This window comes from Kockovaella imperatae (genome assembly GCF_002102565.1).
Source record: "Kockovaella imperatae strain NRRL Y-17943 chromosome Unknown BD324scaffold_1, whole genome shotgun sequence".
Classification (NCBI taxonomy): Eukaryota; Fungi; Basidiomycota; class Tremellomycetes; order Tremellales; family Cuniculitremaceae; genus Kockovaella; species Kockovaella imperatae.
In genome coordinates, this window is record NW_019028941.1 from 570312 (window position 1) to 596691 (window position 26380).

Consider the following 26380-nt stretch of genomic DNA (forward strand, 5'->3'; position numbering starts at 1 on the left):
ATATCCAGCATCCATTGTATTTAATTAACCTGCAGTGTTTGATATCCCTCTTAATAGTCAAAAGTACGACCAATATGCCTGCAATGGTGATGTAATGTTGTGTGATGATGGCGAGATTCCATTCATTCCTCATGCCTTGCCCTTCTTCTGATCTTTCATCGCTGCTATCCTCTATTTCCCCCAATTGGTCAGCGGGCAAATCATGCAAACGACGAAAGTGAAACTCACAGCCTTTCGCTCCTCTCTCCTCTTGACCATCTCCTTCTCCTTATCTTCTTTGCTCATCCCTGCAAGAGACGGTTGAGCAGAAGTAGTAATCTCCGGTGCTTTACTCTGCGTCGACGGCGTGTCGTCGATCTCCCCCCAGCCATCGTTCGACTCTGCCGGCTCCGCTGGCGCTGGCGCTGGCGCGGGCGATGCGGAGACAGGCTGGACCTTTGGAGCAGGTTTTTGGGGGACGGGTTTTGATGAACTAGGTTGTGGAGCACTTTTAGACGGACCGTTCACATTGCCGTTGATAGCTGGCGAAGTAGTTGCTGGCGGAGTGACATAGTACGATTGAGGGGGCGGGACAGCAACTTCGATGGTCGGACCCGATTCGAAAGCCGCCCAATCGTCTTCATCGGCATTGACGTCGATCAAGTCGTCTGTTCCCCATGCGTTGGCGGCTTCTCCATCGTCCTCCCATTCTCCAGCTACAACATCAGCTAAGCTGGGTCCGGCATTGGCCGAGGACTTTGTATGGCTTTTGGATGATCCGCCAAGCTTCATTCCTGTTGAAGCTGATGGTCGAGATGAAGCAGGCGCCTTTTTGACACCGCCGAGAGAGGACTTGGCTGGAGCAGAAGTCGCTCCAAAGAAGGCAGTCGAATCTGTACTGGATCTTCTAGAGCTCGACGGCGAGGCAGAGCCATTGGTGAATGATCCTGGAGGAGCGAGAGACGCATTGGCTGCGCTGGCAGAGGCAGGTGCGGCAGACAGAGTCGAGTGAACCTCATTTGAAGACAGTTGTTTTGCGAACGAGGTGATGGCCCAACCTGCCAACGCTCCAGCGGCGCCAGTCGCTGAATTGACTAGACCCGCTTGACCTGTTCCGTTGGAGGCGGATGTGGTTGTGACGGGTCCTAAGCTAGAAACAGACTTTTCATCGGACAGGACAGTATCGGGCTAATGAAAGGATCAGATATGATCTAGATAGCGGAGAGACGTACCATTTGAGCGGCCATCGTTTCGATACGCTTCAGAAACATGTTCATAGCTTTGAATGCTTGATCACGAACCAACCTGGATGAGCGATGTGAGCTTGCCATGACCGGAGAGTAGAGTTGGAGATATCTCACTTTTCCCTATCGACCAGTGTGAAGGCCATGTTGGGAACGACTTTGCCAGCCAGATCGTCCCGGTCAAACACATCGACCGTAGCCATCAAAGCCATCAGCCCCGCTACTCTAGCGTGCACGAATGAATCCTTCAGACTCCTTGCAAAAGCTGGGACTAGAACCTTCTTCTTTGTGTTGGGTCCTAGCATTGGAGCGAGTCTCCCGATCAGAATACAGGTATTGGTACGGATCGATGGCTCGGTATCGGTTTGCATTTTAGCGAGTAGACGCAAGAGATCGTTGTTCAGTATACGGTCATTCAGCTAATTCGAGTCAGTTTGGTACACATTGACGCGGAGTCACCTTTGACGCCAGAGGGTACACTGCTTTGACTGTTGCTTCTCTAATCACGGGGACGGTGTCTGCAAATCCAGTGATCTTAAGAGATGTAAGCTGTATCCGGCGACGCAAGTGTTGCTAGCTGGCTCACAAGGTGTGGCCAAACCTTATCCACGACTGTCCGCTGATCCAGTTTTGGGCCATACTCGCCGAGACCATCTAGCAATGCCATTCGTGTACCTCTATCTGGGCTGGCATACAGCTTGACCACGGGATCCAGGACCAATTTGCCGTAGTCTGCAGGTGAGACTAGCTTTCCGAGCTCGAGAACGAGCGGTAACATTGCGCCACTCGGAGCCGTGGGAAGGGAGAGGGAGTGAAGGAGCGACGGTAGGACTTTGTACAAGAGAAAAGGTTGTGGTATCTCTCCTGCACTTGCTGCATCTTTGACAGATCTCAGGAGGCTCAATTTGTCGCCTTCCGATTTCAGTTCGAATCCATCCAGGCCTTGAACGAGATTGGCCAAAGGATTATTCGACCAGAAAGACAGCGCCGCTGGATCAGAGACGAATGCAGAGGTCGATAGTCGCGTCCGAGGATTGGGATTGAGCATCCGCTTCCATAGTGGGAACAAGGCTTTGGGCAGAGAGCCAGAAGATGAGGGAGTAGGCTGAGCGTTGAGATTCGGTAATGGAGACGAGGGGTTGTAGAGGATGAAGAGGAGAAGGGCCAAGAGATAGATATCTGCCTGAGCGGGATCTGTATCTCTCAAAACTCCCCATCCTCCCTTTTTGACCTCTGGTCCACTGATCTCGCCGACGTTGCCCGGAGCTACCCCGCCTAAGCCCCACAGGACACCGGCTGAATCGTCTTTGGCTGTCAACAGTTCAAATCCGCCCAGGCGCCATTCCATAGCTGGTGTAACGAACACGCTTGAAGGAAGCAAGTATGCGTGATGTAATGACAGTGGTGGAGAGTTTAGGAAAGCCAAAGCGGTCTAGAGATCCAGCCGTAAGCAGAGGAATGGCTGCCATCGTGATAGCTCACTGATATACTCCTTATTCCCCATCCGATCCAATCTTCTTTTCCCTTTCCTTTTCCCTGTGACAAAGCACCTCCCGTCGTCCAGTCCCTCAAGACCCCTTCCAATGGCCGGACTCTTTCCGTCGCAATATACACATGCGTCTCTGTCTCCACCGAATCAATATACTTGATCACATCTGGATGCCGGATCGTCCGTAGTTTCTTCAATGCATTCCGGGCCAATTGCATCAAGGTCTTTCGATCTTTGCTCCCGGGTTGGAAAGGCCCCAAGGTCGAATCAAAGATGAACAATGTCAAGAGTGTACCGTCATCTTTCTTGACTCCTTCTCTGACGTCCCATATGGATGTGCTTGTATCCAGACCTGGTATACGTTCTCCAATGGAAAATGGGAAGGAGACACCGGTCGAGTTGAGAACAGTAGTAGTGATGGACTTGAGGTAATTCATGGTGCCTGTCAAGCCGAGGCGAGTGAGAAGGGTGGTATGTTGCAACGACGACAACGACGACAACAACAACAACAACAACATATATCGCTCGACGATGGACGTGTCAAGATGAGCTGAATTCGTGGTTTTACGTAATGTACTGGCGTTCTGGGCGCATTGATCGTCACGAGTTTGAAATGCGTAGTATGCCGCAGAAACCTCTGTTCCACGCTGAACTCGTTCAAGCAGACAATCGCGAGTGAAAGGGCAGAGACACCTGGCCGAGTCTTCTTCAGCCCTCATCATCAGTATCATCATGTCATCAGGCTCGTATCAGCGTATCCCTACCTCTCCATCCTCTTCCCGCCCTTCCTCACCTCGGATTTCACGCGACTCGACAGGCCAAGAGATTCTCGAGGAGGATGATAATGATGCCCATCGACCTTTACGAGCCAGCGTTCAAGCTGAATTCAATCGACCTCCTCCTGCTTGGTGGAAACGGGCTGGAATCATTCTCTTCATGCTTGTCCTCGGATGGCTCAGCATAAGACTTGGAACAATGAAGAAATCACCACAGATCATCTACGCTTCGAGGTGAGGTGAGGCGCTCGGAGCTCTCTACGATGTAGTATAGCGTCGACCATACAAGGTCTATCACTGCGGGAAAACTCGTCGTTGCTGACCCTAGGCTACAGGTACAGCGAAGAATTCAAGTATCGCCCAGCCGCATCCCCAGTCATCACTGAATACTTGAAAGACGGTCGGATTCGACTACGTGGAGCACAGCCGGGCGGTATAGGCGTCAGAGAGGAGGACATGCCTAGAACCCCAGCTCAAAAAGCGTCAGATGAGAAGAAGCGAATCCAAGAGGCTAGAGATGCAGCGAGAGAAAAGCTGGGATTGAGAAAGGGAAAGAAAAAGTCGAAAAAGAACAAGTCCAGAGGGGTCAAGACGGAGATATGAAATCAAAGCTCTTGACATTCATCCATATGTATTCAACATCACCTTCAAGTTTCATAGACCCTATGCATTTTGACCCCCACCTTCCAACCCCCTCTTCACAGATTTCCTTTACAAGCTCTAATTCTTCTGACTGATTGCAAACTCGTAGGCATTCTGGAATAACCTGAACCATGGTCCCTTGCCTTGAGCAGCTTCAGCAAGAGCTGGTGGGAACCAACTGTTGCTCTCCAACGCTATCACTCGCTCCGGATGAGGCATCATAGCCAAAACTCTCCCATCGACAGTCTGGACCGCTGCAATGCCCTCCGGACTGCCATTGGGATTGTAAGGGTATTTGCTGGCAATGCCGCCTTGCGAATTGACGTATCGTATGGGGATGAGACCGCCCTCGTTGAGCTTTTCAAGGCTGCCAGTCGTAGCGAAGGAAGCGCGTCCTTCGCCGTGAGCGACGGCGACGGGCATCCTCGCCGATCCCATGTCTTTGAGGAAGATGGAAGTCGTCTTCGCATCCACTTTGACAGTACATACTCGTCCTTCGAATCGCTCGCTTTGGTTGGATTTGAATGCGGGCCATGTTTCTGCGCCGGAAATCATCTCCTTCAGACCGGAAAAGAACTGACAGCCATTGCAGACTCCAAGGGCGAACGAATCCTTACGCTGGAAGAATGCTTCAAAGTCTTTCCGAGCAGTGTCGTTGAGTAGAACAGATTTGGCCCAACCGCTACCTGCGCCAAGTACGTCACCATAGGAAAACCCACCACATGCCGCGAGACCTGCAAAGGTGGACAGCGACACTCTCCCAGAGATGATGTCGCTCATGTGAACGTCTATAGCTTCAAAGCCAGCAGCGTGGAAAGCCCAAGCCATCTCAATATGACCGTTGACACCTTGTTCTCGAAGGATACAGACGCGTGGTCTGGCAGACACTGATGCGGAGGGTGAAGGTAGAGTCGAAAATGGGATGTCGTAAATGATTCCGTCCTGTTCGTCGTCCACAATCGACTCGAATTCCTCTTTGGCAGCCTGAGGTTGATCACGCATCGATTGCATCCTGTACGATGTTTCCGCCCAGAGTTGTTGCAAAGCTCCTCGAGTGGAAGTGTAGACTGACTCGCCGTTAGAAATGAAATTGACAGTCTGATCCTCTCGACCGAGCACTCTTCCAATCGAGTGGATATAACGCGTGGGGAACCCGGCCTGGATGAAAGCATCGGTGAAAGCCGCAAGATCAGATTCTCTGATCTGCATCACAGCACCGAGCTCCTCATTGAACATGGTGGCGATAAAGTCAGGCTCAGAGGTGATCGAGTTGAGAGAAATTTGAACACCGCTACGTCCGGCAAAGGCCATTTCGGCGATGCTTGTAAAGAGACCACCATCCGATCTGTCGTGATAAGCAAGGACAACAGAGTTGGATTTCAAGGCCTGCACAGCGGTGAAGAATGATTTAAGATCGGTCGGATCTTCAACATTTGGCGATTCAGATCCGAGCTGCTTGTAGACCTGCGCCACGGCTGATCCTCCCAGTCGTCGCTTGCCACGAGCCAAGTCGACAAAGACCAGAATCGTGCTTTCCACATCGGTCCGCAATTGTGGTGTCCATGTCCTCGAGACATCGTTGACAGGCGCAAATGCAGTAACGATGAGAGATAGTGGCGCAGTGACTTCCATCTTGTTGCCGGTCTTGCTACCTGACCATCGCATCGACATGGACATTGAGTCCTTGCCAACGGGAATGCCGATGCCCAGAGCAGGACACAACTCCATTCCGACAGCCTGGACGGCTTCGTACAACTTCGACCCTTCGCCCTCGTAGGAAGCAGCAGACATCCAATTGGCGCTGAGTTTGACCTTTTTGAGATCGTCAATTGACGCCGCTGCGAGATTCGTCAGGGCTTCGGCAACGGCCATCTTAGCAGATGCAGCAGCGTCCAGAAGCGCCAGAGGCGTTCTCTCGCCCATTGCCATAGCTTCTCCGACCAGCACATCAAAACCGTACGATGATCTAGTGACAGCCACGTCGGCTACAGGCACTTGCCAAGGCCCCACCATTTGATCCCGGGTAACCAGTCCAGAGATTGTTCGATCACCAATGGTGATGAGGAAAGACTTGGAGCCAACACTCGGAAGTCGCAAGACCCTGTTTACAGTCTCCGCGACGAGGGATGTCGTGGGGGCGCCTCGGTAAACAGGCAAGTAGGTATAAAGGGAGGAATCGAAGGATTCAGTAGCTGGGTTGACAGTCTCGGCTTTGCGGTGCATCCTTGGTGGCTTCCCAAAGAGGACCGACATGGCGACATCGATGACATTGTCACCAAGAATACTGTCGCGGACGACCAGTCTCTCCTCCTCGGTAGCTGTACCGACAACGGAGAAGGGGCATCTTTCTCGTTTTGCGATATCTTCAAATCTCTCTAGATCCTCTGGGCCGACGGCCAGAACGTACCTCTCCTGACTTTCGTTGCACCATATCTCCATGGGAGACATTCCAGGGTCGTCAACCAGCACCGAACGTATGTCGAATTGAGCACCCAGCCCGGCATCATGGACCAACTCCGGTAAAGCGTTCGACAGACCACCAGCTCCGACATCGTGAATCGATTGAATTGGGTTCTTGCCTTCCGAACTGTTGATACAGCTGTCAATAACTTGCTGACAACGCCTCTGCATCTCTGGGTTCTCCCGTTGGACTGAGGCAAAGTCGAGATCGGCAGAAGATGCTCCACTGGCCATGGACGAAGCTGCTCCACCTCCGAGACCGATCAACATACCGGGACCACCTAAGACAATGATCTTGGCTCCAGCGTTGATCTTGTCCTTTCGAGCGAATTGTGGTCGGACATTACCCAAACCTCCGGCGATCATGATTGGTTTGTGGTATCCTCTCCATTTTGAGTCCCCTTCGTTTGTGACCGACTCTGGCATCAAGAACGTCCGGAAATATCCTCCAAGAGCTGGTCGTCCAAACTCATTGTTGAAAGCGGCACCTCCCAACGGAGCTTCTAGCATGATATCGATTGCTGAAGCAATGTGTGCTGGTTTCCCAATGTCAGATTCCCAGGGTTGCAAGAAATCAGGGATCAGAAGATCAGAGGTGGTGAATCCTGCCAGACCAGCTTTTGGACGAGAGCCACGACCTGTAGCTCCCTCATCTCTGATCTCTCCCCCAGATCCAGTGGCAGCACCCGGGTAAGGTGATACGGCCGTAGGATGGTTGTGTGTCTCCACCTTGATCAGTATTGGCATCTTCTCCGATGTCGACCCGTAAGCTCCGTTTCCATGTGCTCCCTGGACTGCGAAGCGTGGGGCTTCGTACCCGTCCATGACGGCCGCATTGTCCTCATATGCAGAGAGCGTGCCGGCGGAGGAGCAGGCCTTCTCGGTATTCCGGATCATACCGAAGAGACTGTTTTCCTTGTCCTGGCCATCAATAGTCCACTTGGCATTGAAGATCTTGTGCCGACAATGCTCGCTGTTGACTTGAGCAAACATGAACAATTCGGCATCAGTGGGATTACGGCCGGCCGCGGTGAAAGACTCGACAAGGTACGAAATCTCCTCGTCTGACAAGGCTAGACCCATTCCAGCATTGGCTTCGCCAAGAACGGCTAGTGGATCCTTCGCGTCGAGGATGGGGTACGAAACGAGAGGCGATGGCCGAGGAGGTGAAGGAGGGAAGATTGTAGATGCTTCAGGTATAGAAGTGTGCACAAGTTGAGTCATGCGGTCGTGAATGAGATGCAGGAGAGGCAAGAGTCCCGGAAGACTCAGAGGAGAGGACGAGGAGATGAGGTATAGACTTCCACGTTCTACCCTTGAGACGTGTGCACCAAGTCGACAGATCTTGGCAATTTCTGTAGCTTTCGAGGACCATGGTGAAATCGTCCCGGGTCGAGGAAGGATAAAAAGTGCCGTTAGACCAGCATCAGGTGGTGTCTTTAGTCCAGAAGCGACGAACGCTTTCATCGCTTCAGATTGGTCGTTGTCTCCGTAAGCCAGCAGAGCATCGAGTACCTTGCGTTCTGAAGTAGACCCATTGAGCAGCTCTGATGATTCTGACGACGTAGGGTTGACCAGGTGAAGGTGGACGGCATCGACGGCGGTTATACCTGGGAGCACGGATTGAAAGGCTCTGAGGACGGTGCTCCGCCTCGAGGGCGTGAGTGCTGACGAGCCAGGGATCGTCAACATGTCTGCAGATATCGTCAGCGAGAAGAGAATTGATCATTATTTGCTGACTTGCCTCGGATAGTTGTCACCAAGTCGCAGCCCAAATGCTTCACCTCGATACCTAAATCAGTTGTGTATAGATCCCATCTCAGACGACGACGGCTTCGACTTTGAAATATTTTCAACGGAAACCAAAAACAGTTTAATTATGAGTTGATTACGTATTTGAGATATTTCAGCTGAAGCTTCAGCTTATGACCTCGCAGAATCTTGAAAGTTCAACTACATCAGTCTTTCTGAGGTTTCAGGACGAGATGAAGTAGGTCTTCGAGTGCGGGAAGTTCTCGGAAATGCTAACGGATATCAGTGCTGTCCGTGAAATCGAACGGATCAACCAACGTGAACTGGAATTGGGAGTGGCAGACAAGGGCTCCTGGCACGACCAATACAGAGGTGAGTCGTCCAGTGGTGGCGGTAGAAGACGGCAATCTCACCAAGTATCCAGACTCCGCTTATGTCTTCATTGGTGGGCTGCCATTCGATTTGACGGAAGGAGATGTCATCACCGTCTTCTCGCAGTAAGAAGCATCTTTTTGCTTGATTTTGGAAACACGAGCTGATAGGTTCGTTTCAGATTCGGTGAAGTCATGGATATCAATATGCCTCGAAATAAGGAGACTGGGAAAGTCAGAGGGTTCGCTTTTCTCATGTACGAAGATCAAAGAAGTACAGTCCTGGCGGTGGATAATATGAACGGCTGTCAGATCCTAGGGAGGACTATCCGCGTGAGGTTGATCGAGGCGCATCAATCTTCTTTCTTTGCCTGAATTGACTCGACGTTGTCAGGTCGACCACTGCCAAAAGTACAAACAAAGGGGCACGAAGAATGAAGAAGGAGAATATGTAGAACCTGAGGAGCCGACATACAACGCCATGCCGCCCACAATAGAGGGTAAGCCACCTTGCCTGTGTACCTGATTAGCAATGGCACCGTTGACGGATTCCTATACAGGCTCTGACGACTCCGAATCATCTGAGTCGGAGGTCAACGACTCGCTAGATGAAGAGGATCCTATGGCTGTCTTCCTTCGCGCAGAGAAGAAGAAGGAGAAGGCCAAAGCGAAAGCTTTGACAGATGGGAAAGACAAGAAGCGGAAACACGAAGGGGAGAGTAAAGAGGAGAGGAGAGCGAGGAAGGAAGCGAAGAAAGCTCGCAAGGCTGCGAAGGAGGTTAAGAGATCAGGCAAGGACATCGCTAGAAGCGGCAGTGGGCTAAGGGAGAAGGATCGGGACAGGGATAGGTCCAGGAACAGCAGGAAAGACGATGACAGGAGCGAACGGAGAGATCGAGATTATCCGAGTAGAATCTCTGAGAACGACAGGCGGCGAGATGGTCGAGACGGCAAGAGCTCTCGTCATGCGGTTCGAGATGACAGTGACACGAGAATAGATGATAAGCCGCCTTCTCGGACGGGTAGGGGTGACCGCGAGGACGACATGCGAGAAGGGCGTTGGGAGCTGGAACGGGATGCGAAGAGGGTCCGAGCACGAGACGATGAAGCGCTGGACAGGAACGGTTCGAGGGACAGACATAATGGCGACTGGAGCCGTCGTGGGGATAGGAAGGCCGCTCCCCGCAGAGATCGCTACGACGATAACGAGCGTGATCGTACACGATATGACGATAGGGATCGCGGAGATGACCGGCTTCGTGATGACCGCCGCAGTGAACACTACGATAGACCAGCTGAAAGAGATAGAAGCGACAGATCATAGCCGTGATATGATGCATTTAGATCATACGGCGGGGGTGCAAAGCATGGTTTACCTGCATTTGTCAAATGCCCCTCACGGCCTCATCATTTGGATATTCATGATGTTGGCCATCTTTTCTTTCGCTAACTCCGCATCCTTTGCCGCAGCTTCCTCCGGTGTTAAGCCTCTAGTGTCCTTGTATGGTCGTCCGGCGACCTTGCTTCTCTTCATATGCGGATCAAATCCACGATCCAAGAACAATTTATCCCGTTCATTGGCAAGGTATCCAAATTTAGTGGCGTCAGTGTAGTATTCTATACCAAGCGTGAGCTTTGACGATGAATGCGCAGATCGTGCTCACCGATATCCTTCCTTCGGACTGGTTTAGCCGGCGTGATCTCCCTCCCGATGAATTTATGAGGTCGTAGTTCCTGCATCAGACTGAGTCGATTGTGGTAAACTGCCGTGCAAGTTCCACCAGCTTTGATGATGGCTCTTCCAGCAGCCATCGTGAACTTTGACATGCTGATGTTCAAACTCGGAAGAGGTAATGACTCATCAACGGTACCGAGTAGTTTGACTCCTGCATGCGTCCCAATCCCGTGGACTACGTTGGATTTGATAACTGTTCGAATGGTGATAGGTTGGGTCGGGTCGATTCGACCCTGGTGGATCCATTTCTGGATCTTGGCAATAGACAGGGAAGCGTAAGTCTTCCTGAACCTGCGTGGAAGGAAAAGGAAACAGAATGTCAGCGATGCTTCGTGCAATGATATAGATCGACGCACGGATTGCTGAATCCTCGTTTAGGGATTCTCTGATAAAGTGGTGTTTGACCTCCTTCGAATCCAATATATGGGATGGTAGATCGAGACTTTTGACCCTTGTGTCCTCGTCCAGTCGTGTGTCCTCCCATTTTACTTCCCACACCACGACCCACTCGGCGGCGCTATCGACAGCGTCAGAGACCCCGCTTCAAGACACAACTCAGTCCGCACGTACATTCTTCGTGGATCCTGGACTTGGTTTGAGGCTGGAGAGCGAGACATCATGGTTGCCTCGCACAAATGCAGGCGGGAGTGCTGGAAGGAAGAGGCGAGTTGAGGGACGAGCGGGGAGTCGGACACGAGACGTTGAAGCACGCAGAGCTGTGGAGAAGGAAGCTATTGAGCTGAATGGATTGAATCGCATGGTGACCGTGTGTGCAGTACACGATGGAGTTACACTCAGCAAGCTGGGATTTCGTCGAGATTTGGCTAGAGAGAGGGGGAACTTTTCTTATCAGATTGTTTGAGAGGATCAATGCGGTTTTCTGTAAATCCACGTCATGACCGCTTGACGACCTCGCGACAGGCTGGATTCCCAAAAATTCAAGAACCCCTTTCCAGTCGACTCGTTGTGGGAGCATTGCTATTGAATACATCCCGAGTCGTTCATTGTATGCTTAGAAGCTTGGGTCGAGTCTTTCAAGCAAACAGACCAATACCCAGCTACACATCCGCTGGTCCTAGTACATTTCTCACCTTACACGCCAAATCGTTCACCATGTCCGCGCCCAACGAAGCAAATTTGCACAAGGATGAGGTGACTGGAGAGATGGTGTCCAAGTCGTGAGTTTGTCCGAGGGCTTTAGTCCGGTATACCGTCAGCTGATTGGAACATTAGAGAGCACAAGAAGCGAATCAAGGAACGACAAAGGGCCGAAGTCAAGGCTGCTTCTCAAGCTAAAAAGGCTGAAGAAGCTGCCTCTCAGCCCAAGAAGGCTGCTGCAGGTCCTTCGGCAGCTGCCAAGGAGGCGGAGATGGACGCCGTGGTATGTCTAGACCTTCACACATAATACTTCAGCTAAGCATTTCAGGCCTTCTACGAATTGAGATCCAAAACCATCAACAAGCTCCGTCAGACCAAGAACCCGAATCCTTACCCTCACAAGTTCAACGTCGACCAATCTATCCCTCGATATATTGCAGAGTGGGGTGCGGAGGGCAAGATTGAGAATGGAACGAGTGCATCTGATGCTAAACCGGTAAGAAGCGTCCCTGCTTTACGTCTCGGTCTCGCTCACCGCTATCGCAGGTTTCATTAGCTGGTCGTGTGATGTCTATCCGAGAGTCCGGGGCTAAGATCAAGTTCTACGATGTCCATGCGGATGGCCACAAGGTCCAAATTCTGGCACAGGAGCAGTGAGTCGGGTTCCCAAGGACAGCATTGAAATGTGGCTCATTGCCCGTCACTCAGGCACGCAGAGTCACCCGAAGCCTTTGCTCAGGAGAATGAAATCATTCGACGTGGCGATATTATCGGTGCCACTGGTATTCCATCACGTACGAAGATGGGGGAACTGTCCCTTCTCGCATCCAAAATTCAACTTTTGTCGCCATGCTTGCATCAACTTCCAGGGCGTGAGGGTCTAGTTGACCAAGAGACGAGATACCGAAAGCGATACCTTGACTTGATTGTCAACAGCCATACTCGAGATACATTTATCACTCGAGCCAAAGTCATCCAACACGTCCGCAGATTCCTCGACAATCTTGGCTTCCTCGAAGTAGAAACACCCATGACATCCATGGTTGCTGGAGGAGCCACAGCCAAACCATTCATCACCCACCACAATGACCTCAAGCTCGACCTTTTCCTCCGTATCGCGCCTGAATTGTATCTCAAGGAGCTCGTCGTTGGTGGTCTGAACCGAGTCTTTGAAATTGGCCGAGTGTTCCGAAACGAACAGATCGATATGACCCACAACCCCGAATTCTCCATCTGTGAATTTTATATGGCCTACGCAGACATGTACGATTTGATGGAGATGACCGAGACCATGATCACAGATCTCGTGATCAAACTATTTGGAACTACAAAGGTCCAATTCCACCCACAGGGCAAAGGCGAGGGCAAGCCAGTTCTTGAGGCCGATTTTAAGCGACCATGGAAGCGATTCGACATGATTGGCGAGTTGGAGGACAAGCTGGGTGTCAAGTTCCCGCCTGGAGAGACACTGCATGATGACAATGCGAACAAGTTCTTGCGTGATTTATGTGCAAAGGTTTGTCCACTTCCGATGATACAAGGTAATGTTACTGACATGGTACAGCACAATGTCGACTGCTCAGAGCCCAAGACAAATGCCAGATTGCTGGACAAAGTGAGACACGCTCCTCTCAATCCCATGTGACAATCATTGACACACTCTCTCTCACACTTAGCTTGTCGGCGAGTTCATCGAAACCCAATGTATCAGCCCCTCTTTCATTGTCGGTCATCCTCAAGTCATGTCCCCCCTCGCCAAATACCATCGATCCCGACCAGGCCTTTGTGAACGATTCGAGGGTTTCATCTTCACCAAAGAAGTCTGCAACGCCTATACCGAACTGAACGATCCATTCGACCAGAGAGACCGATTCGTTGAGCAGTCGAGACAGAAGGATCAAGGAGATGACGAAGCTCAAGGCGTCGATGAAACATTTATCAATGCTTTGGAATACGGATTGCCACCGACTGGAGGTTGGGGTTTGGGTATCGATCGATTGGTCATGTTCTTGACTGATTCAGCGAATATCAAGGAAGTCCTCTTGTTCCCCGCGATGAGACCTGTCGTTGCCAATTCGGTGGAAGCTGTCGCTCCGGCTGAGAAGGCCAGCGAGGCTGCCAAGGCGGAGTAAGGACCAACGAAATAGGCAAATAGGCATTGACGAAAGGATATTTTGTATTTAGATCCTTAGATATTTGATGCAGTCGAGAAATGGAAAATCCAAGGAATCGTCTGGCCATATAGCTCAGCGTCGGAAGGCACATGACGACATTGTTCATGACTAAATGATAAAATACAAGACGATGAATGGAAGCTTCTGTACTATTTTACAACACTCAAATTAGATTCTCTCAAAAGCTAACCAGACTAAACAGCAAAGGCGTTCCAGTCGACACTCGCGATCTCGTCCCGTGCTTCTGCATCTCCATGATCGTCTTCCACCTCCTCCACTTCCTCTTCCTCCTCATCGCTCACTGCTTCCCCTCCCCTTTCACCTTGTTCAGCAGCCATCCGAGCGATCTTCAGCACTTGCTCATCTAGTTGTTGATGATCATCGTCATTACCTGCATCTCCTGATCCGTTGGGTCCACCAATAACTCCATTGACATCCCCTGACACCGCAGGGATTCTTAAGAGAGCTTCGGCAAGATCCGCGTGATGTGTGCCTGCTAATCCTGAGAGGTCGAATCCAGCTGGAACACCATCAATGTTGAATGTTTGATGGACTGAATCATCCAGATCTGCTGCTGAGCCAGGTCCGGCACCATACCCTGGCGTTTGCTCCGCCGCGGGTGATAATATCCGCCTCTTTGATGACCGCTTCGAGTTTGGCGATCGAGCTGCGCGCACAGGTCCCCGAAGCTTTCTGAATCGATTGTAGATATCTGGGTACTTGACCTTGGTCTGGAAAGCGAGTGGCGGTGGCATATCGGGATCGACCAGAGTCGGGTCTTCTGTCACCTTTTGAACGTACTGGAAAAGGCGTCAAAAAGACCGCTGTGAAGAAGATGCAACAACAGCTCACTGCCTGCTTCTCCGTCTCTGGAATCGACAACACCCTTCTAATCTCGTCTATCTCCTTGCCCGCTTCGATCTGCTTCACTAGCCAGTCATCGATTACTGAAGGCAGACGCCCAGACTGATGCTCCGCATCGGAGAAGAGTTCTGCAATGATATCAGCTTGGTCTTCGAGCAGAAATGCAGCCCACCATGCCCATCGTGCTTCCAATGATATACTGCCTGACATTCTCCTGAATGTAATTCGGTGAATATGATCCTAGATCGACACTTGCACTTGACACTCTGTTTCGTTTTGAGACGTAATCTCTTTTCAGGCAAGACATCAGAATGCCTCGCGTTATAGTTGCCGGCATGATGACACGTGTAGGTGATCTTCATGTAGACACTCGTGTTGTTCGTGCGTTTACGCGTCTTCAACGGGGGAGCATTGGCAGCTTCCTCAGGTGTTAGAGCTGAAGATCATCCCGTCAGTTATACGTGACTCGAGGCCTACTTCCCGCTCACCCTGTAATGCCCGTTCATGCGCCTTGACTCTCGCCCTCATCCTTTCATCTGCTCGCTGTTGAGGTGTCGTAGTCCGTCGTTGCACATAATGACACCAGCTGCTTTCGCCCGCAAGCCAAATATCGAATTCCGCCTTGCTCGGAAACTTGTAATGTTCTGGACATAACGCACCCTCCGCTCTTTCTGGTTTAGAAAATGGCGCGAGATGGACGGTAGGATTGATGATAGGATTTCCCTCACTTCCAAGCTGTCCACTTTGACTAGATCCAGATTTCCCATCAATCTCCTGAGCTTGTCGATCTGCATGGGCTTGAGCTTCTGAAAGTGATTGCTTGATAGCAGTGACAGTCGCGTCGTCTATTCCATGGTCATTAGTCTCATCGCCATCATTCTTCAACTGAGATAGGAACAAGTCTGTGTCTGTCGAATTGAGTGATGGATCGAGATCGAAGGTGGAGCTATCTACTGCCGATAAGCTGGCCAGTGTTTGCTCATCTGCTGTTGCTGCCATGATTGACTGTGTGTCAGAGGTCGAGGTGGACCTCTGAAGTGGAGGTTGCGTGGTGTAAACGGGGGGATGAGACAAGGAGATCAACAAAGGGAAAGAAGACGAGGGTCCATTTAAAATCTCGAGTGGCAGTAAGATGACGTGGAATACATTTCCGACCGGTGATAAGCGGATGAAGCCGATGTACCGAGTCGTCGGCATTGATAAAATGTTGCTGAAATGCTGATCAATTGATGATCATCACACGTAAAGAGCAGTTAAGTTGGGACAAAGATGGCTTTCTCAGGCGCATTAGTGAGCTATTCGGATATGGAGATGGCGTCTTTACTCATGTGGTCCAGACCATCACCGACCTGGATGATTTTCTGACCCCTTCGCAAGCATGTATCATCCCCGTTAGAGGAAGTGTCCCGGGGAAGCAAGATGATGGATCGGTGAGTCGCAGGCTGGACCACCAATTCTAATGCCTTGGGTAGACCGAGATTCAAATCGACGACTCGAATACATACTATGAAGTATCCACATATCCCACCTCCAGCGCTGGACCTTCTTCAGGTTCAGCCAAAGCTCTGGGCAAGAAGGCTCTGGAAAAGGCAGAAATCAACTTGAATGACTGTCTTGCTTGCAGGTGGGCTGTGATCTCGGAGGCTTGGGTTCCTTTTGCTGATGGACTTTCCCTCAGTGGCTGCATAACTTCCACTGAGTCTATGCTCATCACTCTACAATCGCATAACGAAGTGCTGTCCTTCATCTCCGAATCTGCCTCTTCCACCACCGCTGTCAAAACACCAGTCTTGTCGATATCTCCTCAGACCCTCGCTTCCCTGTCGACGTCATACGCCTCGTCATCATCCACTCCACCTATTCCCCTTCTGATACTCTTGCGCCGTATCCGCTACTTCATGGCCACCAGTCAGAATGGAAAGTGGAGAACGTGGGATACAACGTTTGCCCGACACCTCTCGCTCCGAGAGACTGTGGCGGAGTTCCAAGAACGTCGTCAGTGGTCCGCCAAAGGGAAGGAGGTGGCATGGGACAGCTCTAGTCCAGAACCTGGACCTCTGCCTGTACTCGCTAGTGCATGTCCTGGTTGGGTCTGCTATGCCGAGAAGGCGCAAGGGGATATGCTCCCTTTGCTGAGTCAGACGAGGAGCAGTCAAGCAGTCATGGGAGGTTTGGTCAAAACTTGGTGGGCGAAGATGATGGATCTGAGGTGAGGTCCTAGATCAGATCAGAACAGGACCTCGTCTGAAATGATTTTATCAGTCCGTCCGACATTTATCATGTCACTGCTATGCCGTGCTATGACAAGAAACTCGAGGCATCTCGATCTGATTTTTATTCGGCAGCCTACTCCACGCGTGATGTCGATTGCGTACTCACGACTGGCGAACTAGATTTGCTTCTTTCAGAGCTAGGATTCAACCCTTTCACGCCGTCTCCTGAGGAGCACATGACCGAACTCGATGCGACAAGTCTCGCTGGCTCACCATGGCCGGAACTGCTCAACCACCCCGGTTCAAGCTCTGGCAGCTACCTCGCATCGATCATTGACCTCGTGGCGGCCTCCCATCCTTCCCCAACTCGACTGGTCACTCGCGAGATTCGTGATTCCACGGATAACGTTGAATACCTCTTGGAAGAAGTATCGTCGGGTGAGATCATATTCAAGGGGATCAAGTGTTATGGTTTCCGAAATCTTCAGAATCTGGTCAGAAAAGTCGGAAAAGAAACTGGACTAGTGAAAAGCGTTCGAACATCAAGCAAGCTTAGTGCGGCGTTGGCTGCTCGGCGTCGGAAATCTCGCATGGCTCGAGGTGGCGAAATCACTTCCACGCCAACACCTATCGATAGCGATGCCGAATCATTGACAGTACCCGCAGTCAAGGATGAGAAAAAGGTCGATTTCGTCGAAGTCATGGCTTGTCCTTCTGGTTGTGTAAATGGTGGAGGACAGATGAAACCCGTGTCTAGCGTCGCGCGGAAGGTCTTAGACGAAGAAGGATACGAGCGACCCCTACCGGACGACGGGACGGATCTGGGGATGACCGTCGATTCTGGGATTGAGAAACTCCCGGAGGACAGTCACGAGGGTACGAGATGGAGCACGAAAGACTGGGTCGCCAAAGTTGAAGCAGTCTATTGGAATGGATTGCCGACGCCTCCACCATCTCCAAAGGCTGATCCTGTGGATTTGACAGTCCAGAGAGGGAAGACGGAAAGCGAGAAACACAAGTTGGCGGATGAGCTAGCACATCAGGTTATCAATGATGTGACGGGCAATGACGCTGCTGCAAGATGGGAATTTCTCCGCACCCGATTCCGCAAGGTCGAGGGCGATGTCCTGAGTAATGGAGGATTGACCCACGAGGCTGTTAAGTGGTGATCTGGCAGACGGCAAATGCCCTATGCATTTGGCTCAAGCATCTTTTGCATTCCCATTCTGCACCAGCGCATACCCCTTGAACTCCCTTTGAACCCTGTTGTAGTGTTCCATCTCGGCGTCGCTGACACTTGGCACCAAGCTTTCCATCGCCACCCTAAAGTCGTTCAACGTCACCTCGACCGTCGTTTCAGCTTTACTAGCCATATTGGAGAGGTAAAATTGGACAGTCAGGGGTCTGGGTGCATTATTTGGTGGGCTAATCCCAGCCGTATTGAATGACGCAATTCGCTCGTCGACATTCGCAGCTGTTCGTGTCATAGCTCGGAGCATGGCATCGGAGCACAGGGCATAGAAATCCGCCCCAGTGTAGTTGAAACTGCACATCTCGGCCACTTGGTCCATGTCGAGCTCGGGGTCCAAGTTGAACTTTCGAGTTAGAGCTTTGAGGATACTAGATTGAGCGGCATGTGTCGTAGGCAGAGAAAGGTATAGCATCCGGTCGAAGCGTCCTGGTCGTAAGAGGGCAGGATCCAGTAGATCAGGTCGATTCGTCGCACCCATGACGAATACTTGACCAGATTCACCAGAGCTCATCCCGTCCAGTTCTGCAAGCAACTGCGACACGATACGATCCATGACTCCGCCAGAGTCACCTTGATTCCCTCGTTTGGGCGCGATTGAATCCAGTTCATCCATAAAGATGATACACGGGCTCGCATCTCGAGCCTTTTGGAATATTCGCCGAACATTCGCTTCGGATTCTCCAATATACATGTTCAATAGTTCGGGACCTTTGACAGAGAAGAAATTGAGGTTGCAAGTTGTCGCTACTGCCTTTGCCAACAGTGTCTTTCCAGTTCCAGGAGGCCCGTATAGTAACAGTCCAGAGCGCTTCTTGAGACCTTTTGCGAATAGCTCTGGATGGTCGAGGGGCAGTTGAACAGTTTCCAAAATCTCCTTCTTGATGGACGCTAGTCCACCCACGTCCTCCCATTGGACGTTGGGAATCTTTGGCGCTCCAATACTGTCGGAGTAGCTGCTTCGGGCCTCGCTGACAGCACGATCGAAATCTGTTCTGTGAATGGACGTTCCCGCTTGTTGCAGCTCCGCATTGGTTCGCCGAGTAGCGTCTTCAGCCCGTTGTATGGCCAAATCTTGCGCTCTCAGGATCAAGGCGTGGATGTCGCCGGCTAGTAGGGATGCAGATTGCGCCGCAAGATCCCGTAATGATACGTCATCCGCGACGCGATGACCGCGAAGAAGTTCGGCAAAGATCCTGAATCGCTGCTCGGCGTTGGGAGCCTGGAATGGTGAGTACTGTTTACCGCTGAAACAGTCTTCAAAACTCACTTCTAGTGCAAAGCTCTGTTTGAAGCAGGAGCCGAGGTCTCCCGGAATATCGTCTGCTTCCGTCGATGTGGCGATCAGGACACACGGATATCCAGTATCCTTCCCTAAAGACTGCATCTTGACACTCATGACCCGAAGGATCCGCACGACAGGCGGTTGATGACCCATCGCAGTCGCTTCAGTCTTCTTGGCCAAGGCATCCACGTGCCGAACAAGCAGGATGGATGGAGTACACGAGCCCGCTTTATCCAATGCCGCCATGAGCGTCCCTTCGAGTCGAGTCGATGCTTCTCCTTGTAAGTCAAAGCTATCTACCTGTAGAACAGGTCAGTGGCTACACTCGTTACCGAGTTTGGAAATCACCATGACGATGTTATAGCCCAGCGCAGAGGCTATTGAGGAAAGTAGCATAGTCTTACCGCAACCTCTGGCACCCGATACGAGAACAGAGAGAGACAGAGGAATTGAACGGGAGGCGGAGGAGATGGCGGAAGACAGCAGGTCCCTTAATCGCCTGGAGATATCGGGATTGAACGGCTTGGGAGTGTTTGCTATGCCCGATGAGTTTCAATGGAACTTGCAAAGCCAAACGACTCACATATCCCTAGCCACGATCCATCGGCCTGTCTATTGCACACCCTGGCTTCCTCCACGCCCTGCAGAACCATGCTCGTGGAGCCGTCCGCCCCGACGTCCACCCAACATCCTAGCTCTCCCGCTCGAGCCATGGAGGACGTCGAAGCTGCAAAATCCTCTTCCAGTGGGACTAATGGCTCATACGATAGACCGGTGACAATGAAGTGCCCTACAGCCGATGGTTGCGGAATTGTGAAGGTTTCAAATGCGTCCATGTCGAGGTCTTGCTCCTCATTTGAGAGCGATTCCTCGGACTCAAGGGTCCTATCCTTCCAAAGAGGTACAGAGATGATATCGCCTCGACGGACGAGACGACCTTTGCAATCTGAGCGACATGAGTTACAACGTGAAGCGGTTTCGAAGGCATTCTTCAGCCCTCGAAGCCACGACCTCTCATATCGCTTATCGACACCTTCGGCAGTGGCAATTCGGGCGATCGTGATGGTCTTTGCGACTGGCAGGGTTGGACTTCTCACGCCAAAAGGTGTCGGAATAACCACAATCTCGAGGTGGATCGACTCTGCAGGATGAGGAGACAATGCACGATAGATCGCTGGAGGGAGGAGGACTGGATTTGAAGGTCTGCCAGGGGCTGTGTTAGCGCCAGATTTGCTCAGAAGATTATGGGGTAGGCTCACAAGTTTTCCTGCTCCTCATCTAGCATCTCCCACGCCACAGCCCGTACCAATCTGCCTTGACCTTGTGCCCCATCCGAAGCATTTGCAGGACGAATTAAGACCTGGGATACGTCAGCTCCTAGTCTGTAGATCCACATGTGATGCTCACCCAGTCATGCTCAAATATCCCTGATCTTCCTAGCCCACTTAGACCCATCCAGCAGACATCAACATTGTCCAAATCGTCAACCGACGAGCTCGGGCCCAAAGCCCTGACAGCTGTAAATCTGGCGTACCGGTCATCCTCTCTATCAAGTTCCAGTTCATCCAATTCGACGGGCGGACTCGGGAGACGCAATGAACCACGTCGAGGGGTAATGGTACCGGAAGTAGAAGAGTCGATGGATCCTGCTAATTCCTCGTTGTCCAATGCGTTATGATCCAGAGCTGAGGATAATTGTAGACCCAAGGATGAAGATAGGAATGCGTCGGGATCAAAATCATTCAAGGACGGACGGGAATGAGAAGACTGTGAGACGTTGTCGTTTACATCCAGACCAAGAGCGTCTACCAGTGGCTCAGCCGTAATGATAATTTTGGTATTTGAAGTGATGATCCCTTGATCCACCGGTTCCACAAGCAAGGCCTTGACCAGTTGATCATTCCCAGATTTACGGTTCAGGAAAGTCCGCTCTCCTTGACGGAAGATCTGACCGGGTCCGCTGGGCAGGCTCTCAGTGGAGATCTCGATATCATCGACATTGAATATGGCAGAGTCCGATATCGATTCCACAGTGACTATCGGCTGGACGAGCACAAGGTCAAGTCTCACAGGATTGTGAGGGTGGACTTTGGCGAATACAGGGCATGGCGTATGGACAGGAAACAAGTGATGCGGGATGTTAAGAACTGCTCCGTCGTCTCGTACCTCCTGCGCAGATGCGCTTAGTGGTGTGTGCTCCAGCTCAACGGCTTCAGACCTACCTCGTCGGTTTCTTCAGCCCATATGACTAGGGTCTTTAGGGGTTGATCCGGGTTCAACCGCCTGTCCGTGGGAAACTCGACAGCCACACCTACACGGCCGTCCATAAGCTGACTATCTCTTGATCCATTGATTTTCTCATGCCCTGGTCCACGACGAGCTTCTTGAAGTCTGTTCCACAGCTCCCTTGATGCTAGAGCTCGTTCTTCTGGACCTGAATACTGAGCCTTGGGTAGAGCTCGGACTTCAGCTTGGATGTCCTGCGTCCGCCACATCCCATGAGCCATTATCTTCAGCGGATCTGAGTCGACATCAAGTCTCAGATACACAGCCCTCAGCTATGAAGAAGATAATCCGAGCGTGGTGTACAAGACAAAACAGACATCGCTCGTCATTTTCGGTTAACAAGATTTTCAATACGAACCGGAAAAATAAATAAATGTGTGCATGGCAGCGAGCAGTGAATGACCAGCATGGATCGGCGTGATTAGACAGAATATGACACTGCTGGACATGCTCATCTTGCTCAATTGCTGTCAGCCTCCACAAAGATGTGCTCCACATCTGACCAATCCTTCTTCTCCCTCTCAGCCCAAAACTTGACCTCGCCGTCCTCCGCTCTCTTCGGCAACCACACACGCTCATTCGTATCTGCTTCAGTGGCCGGTTCAAACCACCTCGGTTCATGTGGTGGGACTTTGCCTTCCGCTCGTAGCTTTCTAGTCATGCGCTGCTTGTCCTCATTGGCAGTTTTGAGCCTGGAAACAAAAGATCAGACTCGCGTGTGCAAGAGAGGTCATGACTCACTCCTGAGCCAAGTCATATTCTGCATTTTCGAATGCTCTCTGATCAGTTCGAAGTCGACAGTCGGTGGGGCACAGGTATGGCTCCAGGCCTTCAGGTATATCGTTCTGCTGATCAGCATTGAGCCCCGGGGCAGACCTACCAAGCTAATTGCAAACTGAGTGAGATTAAAAGGAGACTTTGGGGATTCGGTCTTCCGCCACAATAGCAGATACTCCTTTTGAGATGGGGCGAATTTGGCATCCGCATCGAGGGGAGCAGATCCGGTTCCACTTTTTCTAGCGACGAGCTGCGAGTCCCAGCCTGGATCGTTAGCGTCAAGTCGATATCTCGCTAACCTACGACCGGCGATATCCCAGGCTGTTTGGCCCTCCGCAGTGACGACGTCGCCCTTGATCTCAAACGCATTACTGCCCCTCCATCCCCTTGGTTTGAACGTCAATGTGCAAGTTTCGCCAGTCCGATGATTCGTCACAATGAGGTCGCCATAATGATCAATGACAGGCGAGCCAGTGATGAAGCCAGAGATGTTGGTGGTGACTTTGCGCCATGAGTAGTGCTCTACGACGAATTCACTGCCGTATTCTGGTCCTGCGGCTGGGTAGTCGACCCCCTTGACCCATGACAGCGGGATGATGAGCTCAACGTGTACGACTCCAGTAGGTCGAATCTCAAAGCTTCGACCCTGGAACTTGTTCTGGGTGTCCACTTCGCCATAGTATTTCCAGCGTGGAGCTTCACAATAGCATGTCGATATCGGCTGAAAAAGTCAGTCTGAGCATCCCGCCTGGAGACTCACAGGATGATGAGATACTTGTTCAGATACATATCTGTATCGATTTGGCAGAGCATATTCGAAGGTCTGACTCAATAATGGATTGAAAGGTTTGGCAATACGTCCAATAGTAGAGCTGTAATTACTCATTGCAAAGGCGCCGACAAAAGCTATTCGCTTGAGGGAGTCTTCCTGTTCCGCCGCCACTGTGAGGCAAGCGTCATATTCCATGTCCTCAGTCATACGTTGCAGCATGGACGTGCACTCGTTGAAACTGACGGGAAATGAAATTTTCGTGAGATCTTTGCCGACGGATGATTTGAGAATTGACCACAGACTGACGGAAGGTCGTTTGTCGTCATCGATAGGCAGCCTGGATCTAAGGTGGCCATAGGGTTCGAGACTTTTCCGGCCGAGATACGCCACGATGGTGTTCTTGCTGTTACCACCAGTCGCCGCCTTGTCCTCGGCCGCTCTTTGCATGGCTGGATTCGCGATGCTCTCATGCAATTGCAGGTTCGGGATAGTGTTGGCCTCAACGGCGTCGAAGAACTCCTCCTCATCACTGTCACTCTCAGCCCCGGCAGCAGCGATAATCTCGTCATGAGCATCGTTGATCTCCCTCATATTGGAGATGGATTGATCCAATAGAGGTGGAGAAGCAAGCGACCGATAGTCGGTGGACGTGGATGGGGTTGTAGCCTTGTCCAAGATACCAGAGAGAGGAGTAGTGGCAGACTCCAAAGCCGGCGATGTAGGTAGACTATCTGCATTGCTGAGACCAGCCAGCACACCTCGAGCTTTTCGCAGAGCCCTCCGCTTCTTCTCATTATCCTTTGCGGCTTCGTTCAGCTGTCTGTCTGTATCTGCCTGCTGTTGAGCCACCGCAAGCATGTTCTCTTCCCATACTTTTCGAGCTTCAAGTTCGCGTTGGATCCTACCGAGAAGATAGCGTTCTCGATCTTGGGCCATGATGGTCTGGACCGAGACCTGAGTAGCGAGAGTTTCAAGCGACGCTCGAAGAGCCTCTTTGACCGCTTGTTGCCGCGAATTGGTCCGGACCAGAGGCGCGCCGCCCCTAATCGGCGATCCAGGGGGAGTGATGGAAATCGAGTTCACAAGTTGTTGCGTCAGCTCTACTTGAGCTTTGATATTGAGGACGCCGAGGTCATACGTATTCTCGTGGGGTATACCGTGCGCCGGAGGATGCGGTTGGTCGCGTATACTCTCCACGATGCTGTCCTTCTCGGCAGCTTCGTAAATCGATAAGCTCTCCTCGTCTTCCGTCTCCACAACGGGATTGATCGATGACAACATGCTAGAACTTGCGGCTGGAGGATTGACACTCAGATTGCTGAGTCCAGTCGTAGTTCTAGCGAGCTTGGCTGAAAGGAAGCTGTCACTGGGAGGGAGAGACTGGATGGCAGAGCCGACTGGCTTCTGACTGGAAGATGAGCTGAGTGAACGATTCGAGGTTTTGACATCGAGGCCTCTTCCAGAAGATTCCGCTTGGTTGGAATAGTACTCTACGTTAAGCTTGATGGCTTGGATCCATCTCGCAATTTCCGCTCGATGTGCTGATTTGACGATCATCTTTGGGACAGAGGAAGACACCCGCGAGCCGACTTCGAACCGGGAACCATCAGTTGAGGGATGAATCTTGGCAGTCGCCATCGCGATGGAACCACGACAGGCCACGGTTTCGTCTTCTCGATTGCGGTCTAGGAGTTAGTCTGATTCCCTAGACCTGCCGGCTCACAATAGCTCAACACTCCATTTTCAAGGACGAACCACCTTGTCCTCCATCCACTCCGGTAATTGACCCATTTGCTCAAGAAGCCTTTCAGATCAGGCGGTCGACCATCGCTCTTGTTCTGGACCAGATTGTCCTGGTTGTTGACTAGGGGATGGACGTCAGCTGTATTGCAGTCGACACAAAGTAGGGAACTTACATTGCTTCAAGAACACCTTGATGCGCTCGTCCGCTCCTTTCTCACCCTCCAGTACCCTCCGTCCTTTGCGATCCCTCACAAAGACATCTGCACCTCTCTTCAACGCCAACTCGACGAGACGCAAATCTCTCCGGCTATTTGTCAGGCAGACAGATCTACAAAGTACTCACTGTGCCGCTTCATGAAGCAGCGATGTTCCTGACTTCTCATCTAGCGCGTTGAGATTCAGAATTTCGACACTAGAAAGTAAGGTCCCGACTTCTCCACTTCTCCAACGTTGAACTCACCGAGAACCCTCTAGGAAATCAACCATAGCTAAGCTCTCCTCAACAGAGTTCAACGGACTAGACACATAGTCACCGAGATGACCAAGATATTGTAGCTGAAGATTGGTTCGAGATTCTGAGCATCGTCAGTTATGCTCGTGATTCCGTCACCCACCTTCAATGAGAGCTGCGACTTCGGCATTTGCAGCGCACTCCAAGGGAGTGCGTCCTTGATCATCTCGGATAGTATCGTTAATCTTGGGATGATTTAGGAGCAGTTGGACTAGTACGTCAGTGGGATGAGAGTCAGATGATCTCACCTGCTTCTATACGGCCAATCTCACTGGCGACGTGCAAAGACGTGGCTAGTGAGGCAGATGATACTGGGAGATTGGGTGAGGTGATAGATGGTGAGGAAATGATAAGATTGACGATGGGCACTAGGAAAGGCTTGAGCCAAACTCTGTCCACTGTCTACTCACTGGAAGATACTCGTACTGCCATCCCGAGGAGATTTCCAGCTCGCAGAACATCGGCCTGACCAGCTGCCGAAGTTGGACTCGGCTTGAGCTCATCGATAAAGGGTTGGACCATTTTAGGATCGTCTGAACGGAGCGCCTCCAGGAGCTTGAAGTTGTATAGAGCTGCAGATGGAGTAGATGCATTGGATTGAAAGCTGACAGTTGAGTCGCTCTTTGACAGCCCTGTTGACAAGTCAGAGGAACATATGTAATGAGGCGGCAATCGTGGGCTTACTTGGTCTAGACTGGCTAGTGGGCATGGCCCTGGAGGTAGCGGAGGCCATGCTGCTCCTCACACCAACAGGTGGCAAGACGACCTCGTTGCAGATCAGCTCCAAGTCCTTTCCACGGCTAGACACGAGTAGAAACTGAGAGTCAAGAGACAAAGGGGCTGTTGCTCATTACATGCAACAACAACAAAAGGTCAACGCGGGTTTCGCTCGTCATAGGGTAGATCCCATTCATTGGACGGAAGCAAAATTTCAGTACACTCGGTTAATCACGGGAATCA

At 51.4% G+C, this 26380-nt stretch overlaps 10 protein-coding genes across 10 annotated transcripts; 4 read left to right on the forward strand and 6 right to left on the reverse strand.

Annotated features, from left to right (window-relative positions):
• Nucleotides 1-1190: 1190 nt before the first annotated feature.
• On the reverse strand, nt 1191-3149 carry BD324DRAFT_575170 (armadillo-type protein; the record flags this gene model as incomplete). Its single annotated transcript, XM_022013111.1, has 5 exons — nt 1191-1284; nt 1341-1642; nt 1683-1757; nt 1810-2655; nt 2706-3149. The coding sequence occupies 5 exons, from the start codon at nt 3147-3149 to the stop codon at nt 1191-1193; spliced, it is 1761 nt and encodes a 586-aa protein (XP_021874371.1).
• A 75-nt stretch (nt 3150-3224) lies between these two features.
• On the forward strand, nt 3225-4176 carry BD324DRAFT_611806 (hypothetical protein). The gene is made up of 2 exons (XM_022014308.1): nt 3225-3722; nt 3824-4176. Exons 1-2 carry the CDS (start codon nt 3445-3447, stop codon nt 4089-4091), a joined length of 546 nt encoding a protein of 181 aa, XP_021874372.1. The 5' UTR covers nt 3225-3444; the 3' UTR covers nt 4092-4176.
• BD324DRAFT_678136 (putative phosphoribosylformylglycinamidine synthase) lies at nt 4177-8413 on the reverse strand. Its single transcript, XM_022018976.1, has 2 exons — nt 8335-8413; nt 4177-8284 (listed from the first exon to the last, which is right to left on the reverse strand). Exon 2 carries the CDS (start codon nt 8280-8282, stop codon nt 4209-4211), a length of 4074 nt encoding a protein of 1357 aa, XP_021874373.1. The 5' UTR covers nt 8283-8284; nt 8335-8413; the 3' UTR covers nt 4177-4208.
• Nucleotides 8414-10045, forward strand: BD324DRAFT_611810 (hypothetical protein). The gene is made up of 6 exons (XM_022014309.1): nt 8414-8580; nt 8629-8714; nt 8767-8839; nt 8896-9046; nt 9108-9213; nt 9274-10045. Exons 1-6 carry the CDS (start codon nt 8516-8518, stop codon nt 10035-10037), a joined length of 1245 nt encoding a protein of 414 aa, XP_021874374.1. The 5' UTR covers nt 8414-8515; the 3' UTR covers nt 10038-10045.
• Nucleotides 10046-11257, reverse strand: BD324DRAFT_611812 (ribosomal protein L18e/L15P). Its single transcript, XM_022014310.1, has 4 exons — nt 11019-11257; nt 10805-10965; nt 10378-10739; nt 10046-10330 (listed from the first exon to the last, which is right to left on the reverse strand). Exons 1-4 carry the CDS (start codon nt 11205-11207, stop codon nt 10110-10112), a joined length of 933 nt encoding a protein of 310 aa, XP_021874375.1. The 5' UTR covers nt 11208-11257; the 3' UTR covers nt 10046-10109.
• Nucleotides 11258-11396: 139 nt separating this feature from the next.
• Nucleotides 11397-13847, forward strand: BD324DRAFT_611813 (hypothetical protein). The gene is made up of 7 exons (XM_022014311.1): nt 11397-11626; nt 11682-11829; nt 11875-12042; nt 12093-12199; nt 12255-13062; nt 13111-13161; nt 13223-13847. Exons 1-7 carry the CDS (start codon nt 11457-11459, stop codon nt 13676-13678), a joined length of 1908 nt encoding a protein of 635 aa, XP_021874376.1. The 5' UTR covers nt 11397-11456; the 3' UTR covers nt 13679-13847.
• BD324DRAFT_654461 (hypothetical protein) lies at nt 13848-15652 on the reverse strand. The gene is made up of 4 exons (XM_022018794.1): nt 15073-15652; nt 14757-15020; nt 14573-14712; nt 13848-14520 (listed from the first exon to the last, which is right to left on the reverse strand). Exons 1-4 carry the CDS (start codon nt 15581-15583, stop codon nt 13915-13917), a joined length of 1521 nt encoding a protein of 506 aa, XP_021874377.1. The 5' UTR covers nt 15584-15652; the 3' UTR covers nt 13848-13914.
• A 201-nt stretch (nt 15653-15853) lies between these two features.
• Nucleotides 15854-17966, forward strand: BD324DRAFT_574437 (iron hydrogenase; the record flags this gene model as incomplete). Its single annotated transcript, XM_022013062.1, has 5 exons — nt 15854-15874; nt 15922-16014; nt 16057-16208; nt 16263-16793; nt 16847-17966. 5 exons carry the CDS (start codon nt 15854-15856, stop codon nt 17964-17966), a joined length of 1917 nt encoding a protein of 638 aa, XP_021874378.1.
• Nucleotides 17967-17999: 33 nt separating this feature from the next.
• On the reverse strand, nt 18000-21458 carry BD324DRAFT_575073 (P-loop containing nucleoside triphosphate hydrolase protein; the record flags this gene model as incomplete). Its single annotated transcript, XM_022013104.1, has 6 exons — nt 18000-19268; nt 19317-19631; nt 19680-19867; nt 19915-20534; nt 20591-20691; nt 20739-21458. Coding segments are annotated over 6 exons (3213 nt in total), but the record flags the coding sequence as incomplete, so codon positions are not given.
• Nucleotides 21459-21975: 517 nt separating this feature from the next.
• Nucleotides 21976-26281, reverse strand: BD324DRAFT_611820 (Oxysterol-binding protein-domain-containing protein). The gene is made up of 13 exons (XM_022014312.1): nt 26105-26281; nt 25831-26052; nt 25669-25788; nt 25524-25631; nt 25370-25484; nt 25253-25321; nt 25083-25216; nt 24890-25030; nt 23155-24851; nt 22698-23115; nt 22498-22658; nt 22359-22462; nt 21976-22309 (listed from the first exon to the last, which is right to left on the reverse strand). The coding sequence occupies exons 1-13, from the start codon at nt 26151-26153 to the stop codon at nt 22078-22080; spliced, it is 3570 nt and encodes a 1189-aa protein (XP_021874380.1). The 5' UTR covers nt 26154-26281; the 3' UTR covers nt 21976-22077.
• Nucleotides 26282-26380: the final 99 nt, after the last annotated feature.

Coding starts and splice junctions, on each gene's coding strand:
- BD324DRAFT_611810 (XM_022014309.1), top strand. CDS start 8,516: ATGACCTCGCAGAATCTTGAAAGTTCAACTACATCAGTCTTTCTGAGG. Junction 8,581..8,628: donor AGGTTTCAGGACGAGATGAA/GTAGGTCTTCGA, acceptor AACGGATATCAG/TGCTGTCCGTGAAATCGAAC. Junction 8,715..8,766: donor CTGGCACGACCAATACAGAG/GTGAGTCGTCCA, acceptor CCAAGTATCCAG/ACTCCGCTTATGTCTTCATT.
- BD324DRAFT_654461 (XM_022018794.1), bottom strand. CDS start 15,583: ATGGCAGCAACAGCAGATGAGCAAACACTGGCCAGCTTATCGGCAGTA. Junction 14,713..14,756: donor TTGGAAGCACGATGGGCATG/GTGGGCTGCATT, acceptor ATATCATTGCAG/AACTCTTCTCCGATGCGGAG. Junction 14,521..14,572: donor CAGAGACGGAGAAGCAGGCA/GTGAGCTGTTGT, acceptor CGCCTTTTCCAG/TACGTTCAAAAGGTGACAGA.
- BD324DRAFT_611812 (XM_022014310.1), bottom strand. CDS start 11,207: ATGCGATTCAATCCATTCAGCTCAATAGCTTCCTTCTCCACAGCTCTG. Junction 10,740..10,804: donor AAACGAGGATTCAGCAATCC/GTGCGTCGATCT, acceptor CCTTCCACGCAG/GTTCAGGAAGACTTACGCTT. Junction 10,331..10,377: donor AGTCCGAAGGAAGGATATCG/GTGAGCACGATC, acceptor CGCTTGGTATAG/AATACTACACTGACGCCACT.
- BD324DRAFT_611806 (XM_022014308.1), top strand. CDS start 3,445: ATGTCATCAGGCTCGTATCAGCGTATCCCTACCTCTCCATCCTCTTCC. Junction 3,723..3,823: donor CAGATCATCTACGCTTCGAG/GTGAGGTGAGGC, acceptor CCTAGGCTACAG/GTACAGCGAAGAATTCAAGT.
- BD324DRAFT_611813 (XM_022014311.1), top strand. CDS start 11,457: ATGCTTAGAAGCTTGGGTCGAGTCTTTCAAGCAAACAGACCAATACCC. Junction 11,830..11,874: donor AGGCGGAGATGGACGCCGTG/GTATGTCTAGAC, acceptor TAAGCATTTCAG/GCCTTCTACGAATTGAGATC. Junction 12,200..12,254: donor CAAATTCTGGCACAGGAGCA/GTGAGTCGGGTT, acceptor CCCGTCACTCAG/GCACGCAGAGTCACCCGAAG.
- BD324DRAFT_678136 (XM_022018976.1), bottom strand. CDS start 8,282: ATGTTGACGATCCCTGGCTCGTCAGCACTCACGCCCTCGAGGCGGAGC.
- BD324DRAFT_611820 (XM_022014312.1), bottom strand. CDS start 26,153: ATGGCCTCCGCTACCTCCAGGGCCATGCCCACTAGCCAGTCTAGACCA. Junction 22,659..22,697: donor AGCCTGGGATATCGCCGGTC/GTAGGTTAGCGA, acceptor CTAACGATCCAG/GCTGGGACTCGCAGCTCGTC. Junction 22,310..22,358: donor GAATATGACTTGGCTCAGGA/GTGAGTCATGAC, acceptor TTTTGTTTCCAG/GCTCAAAACTGCCAATGAGG.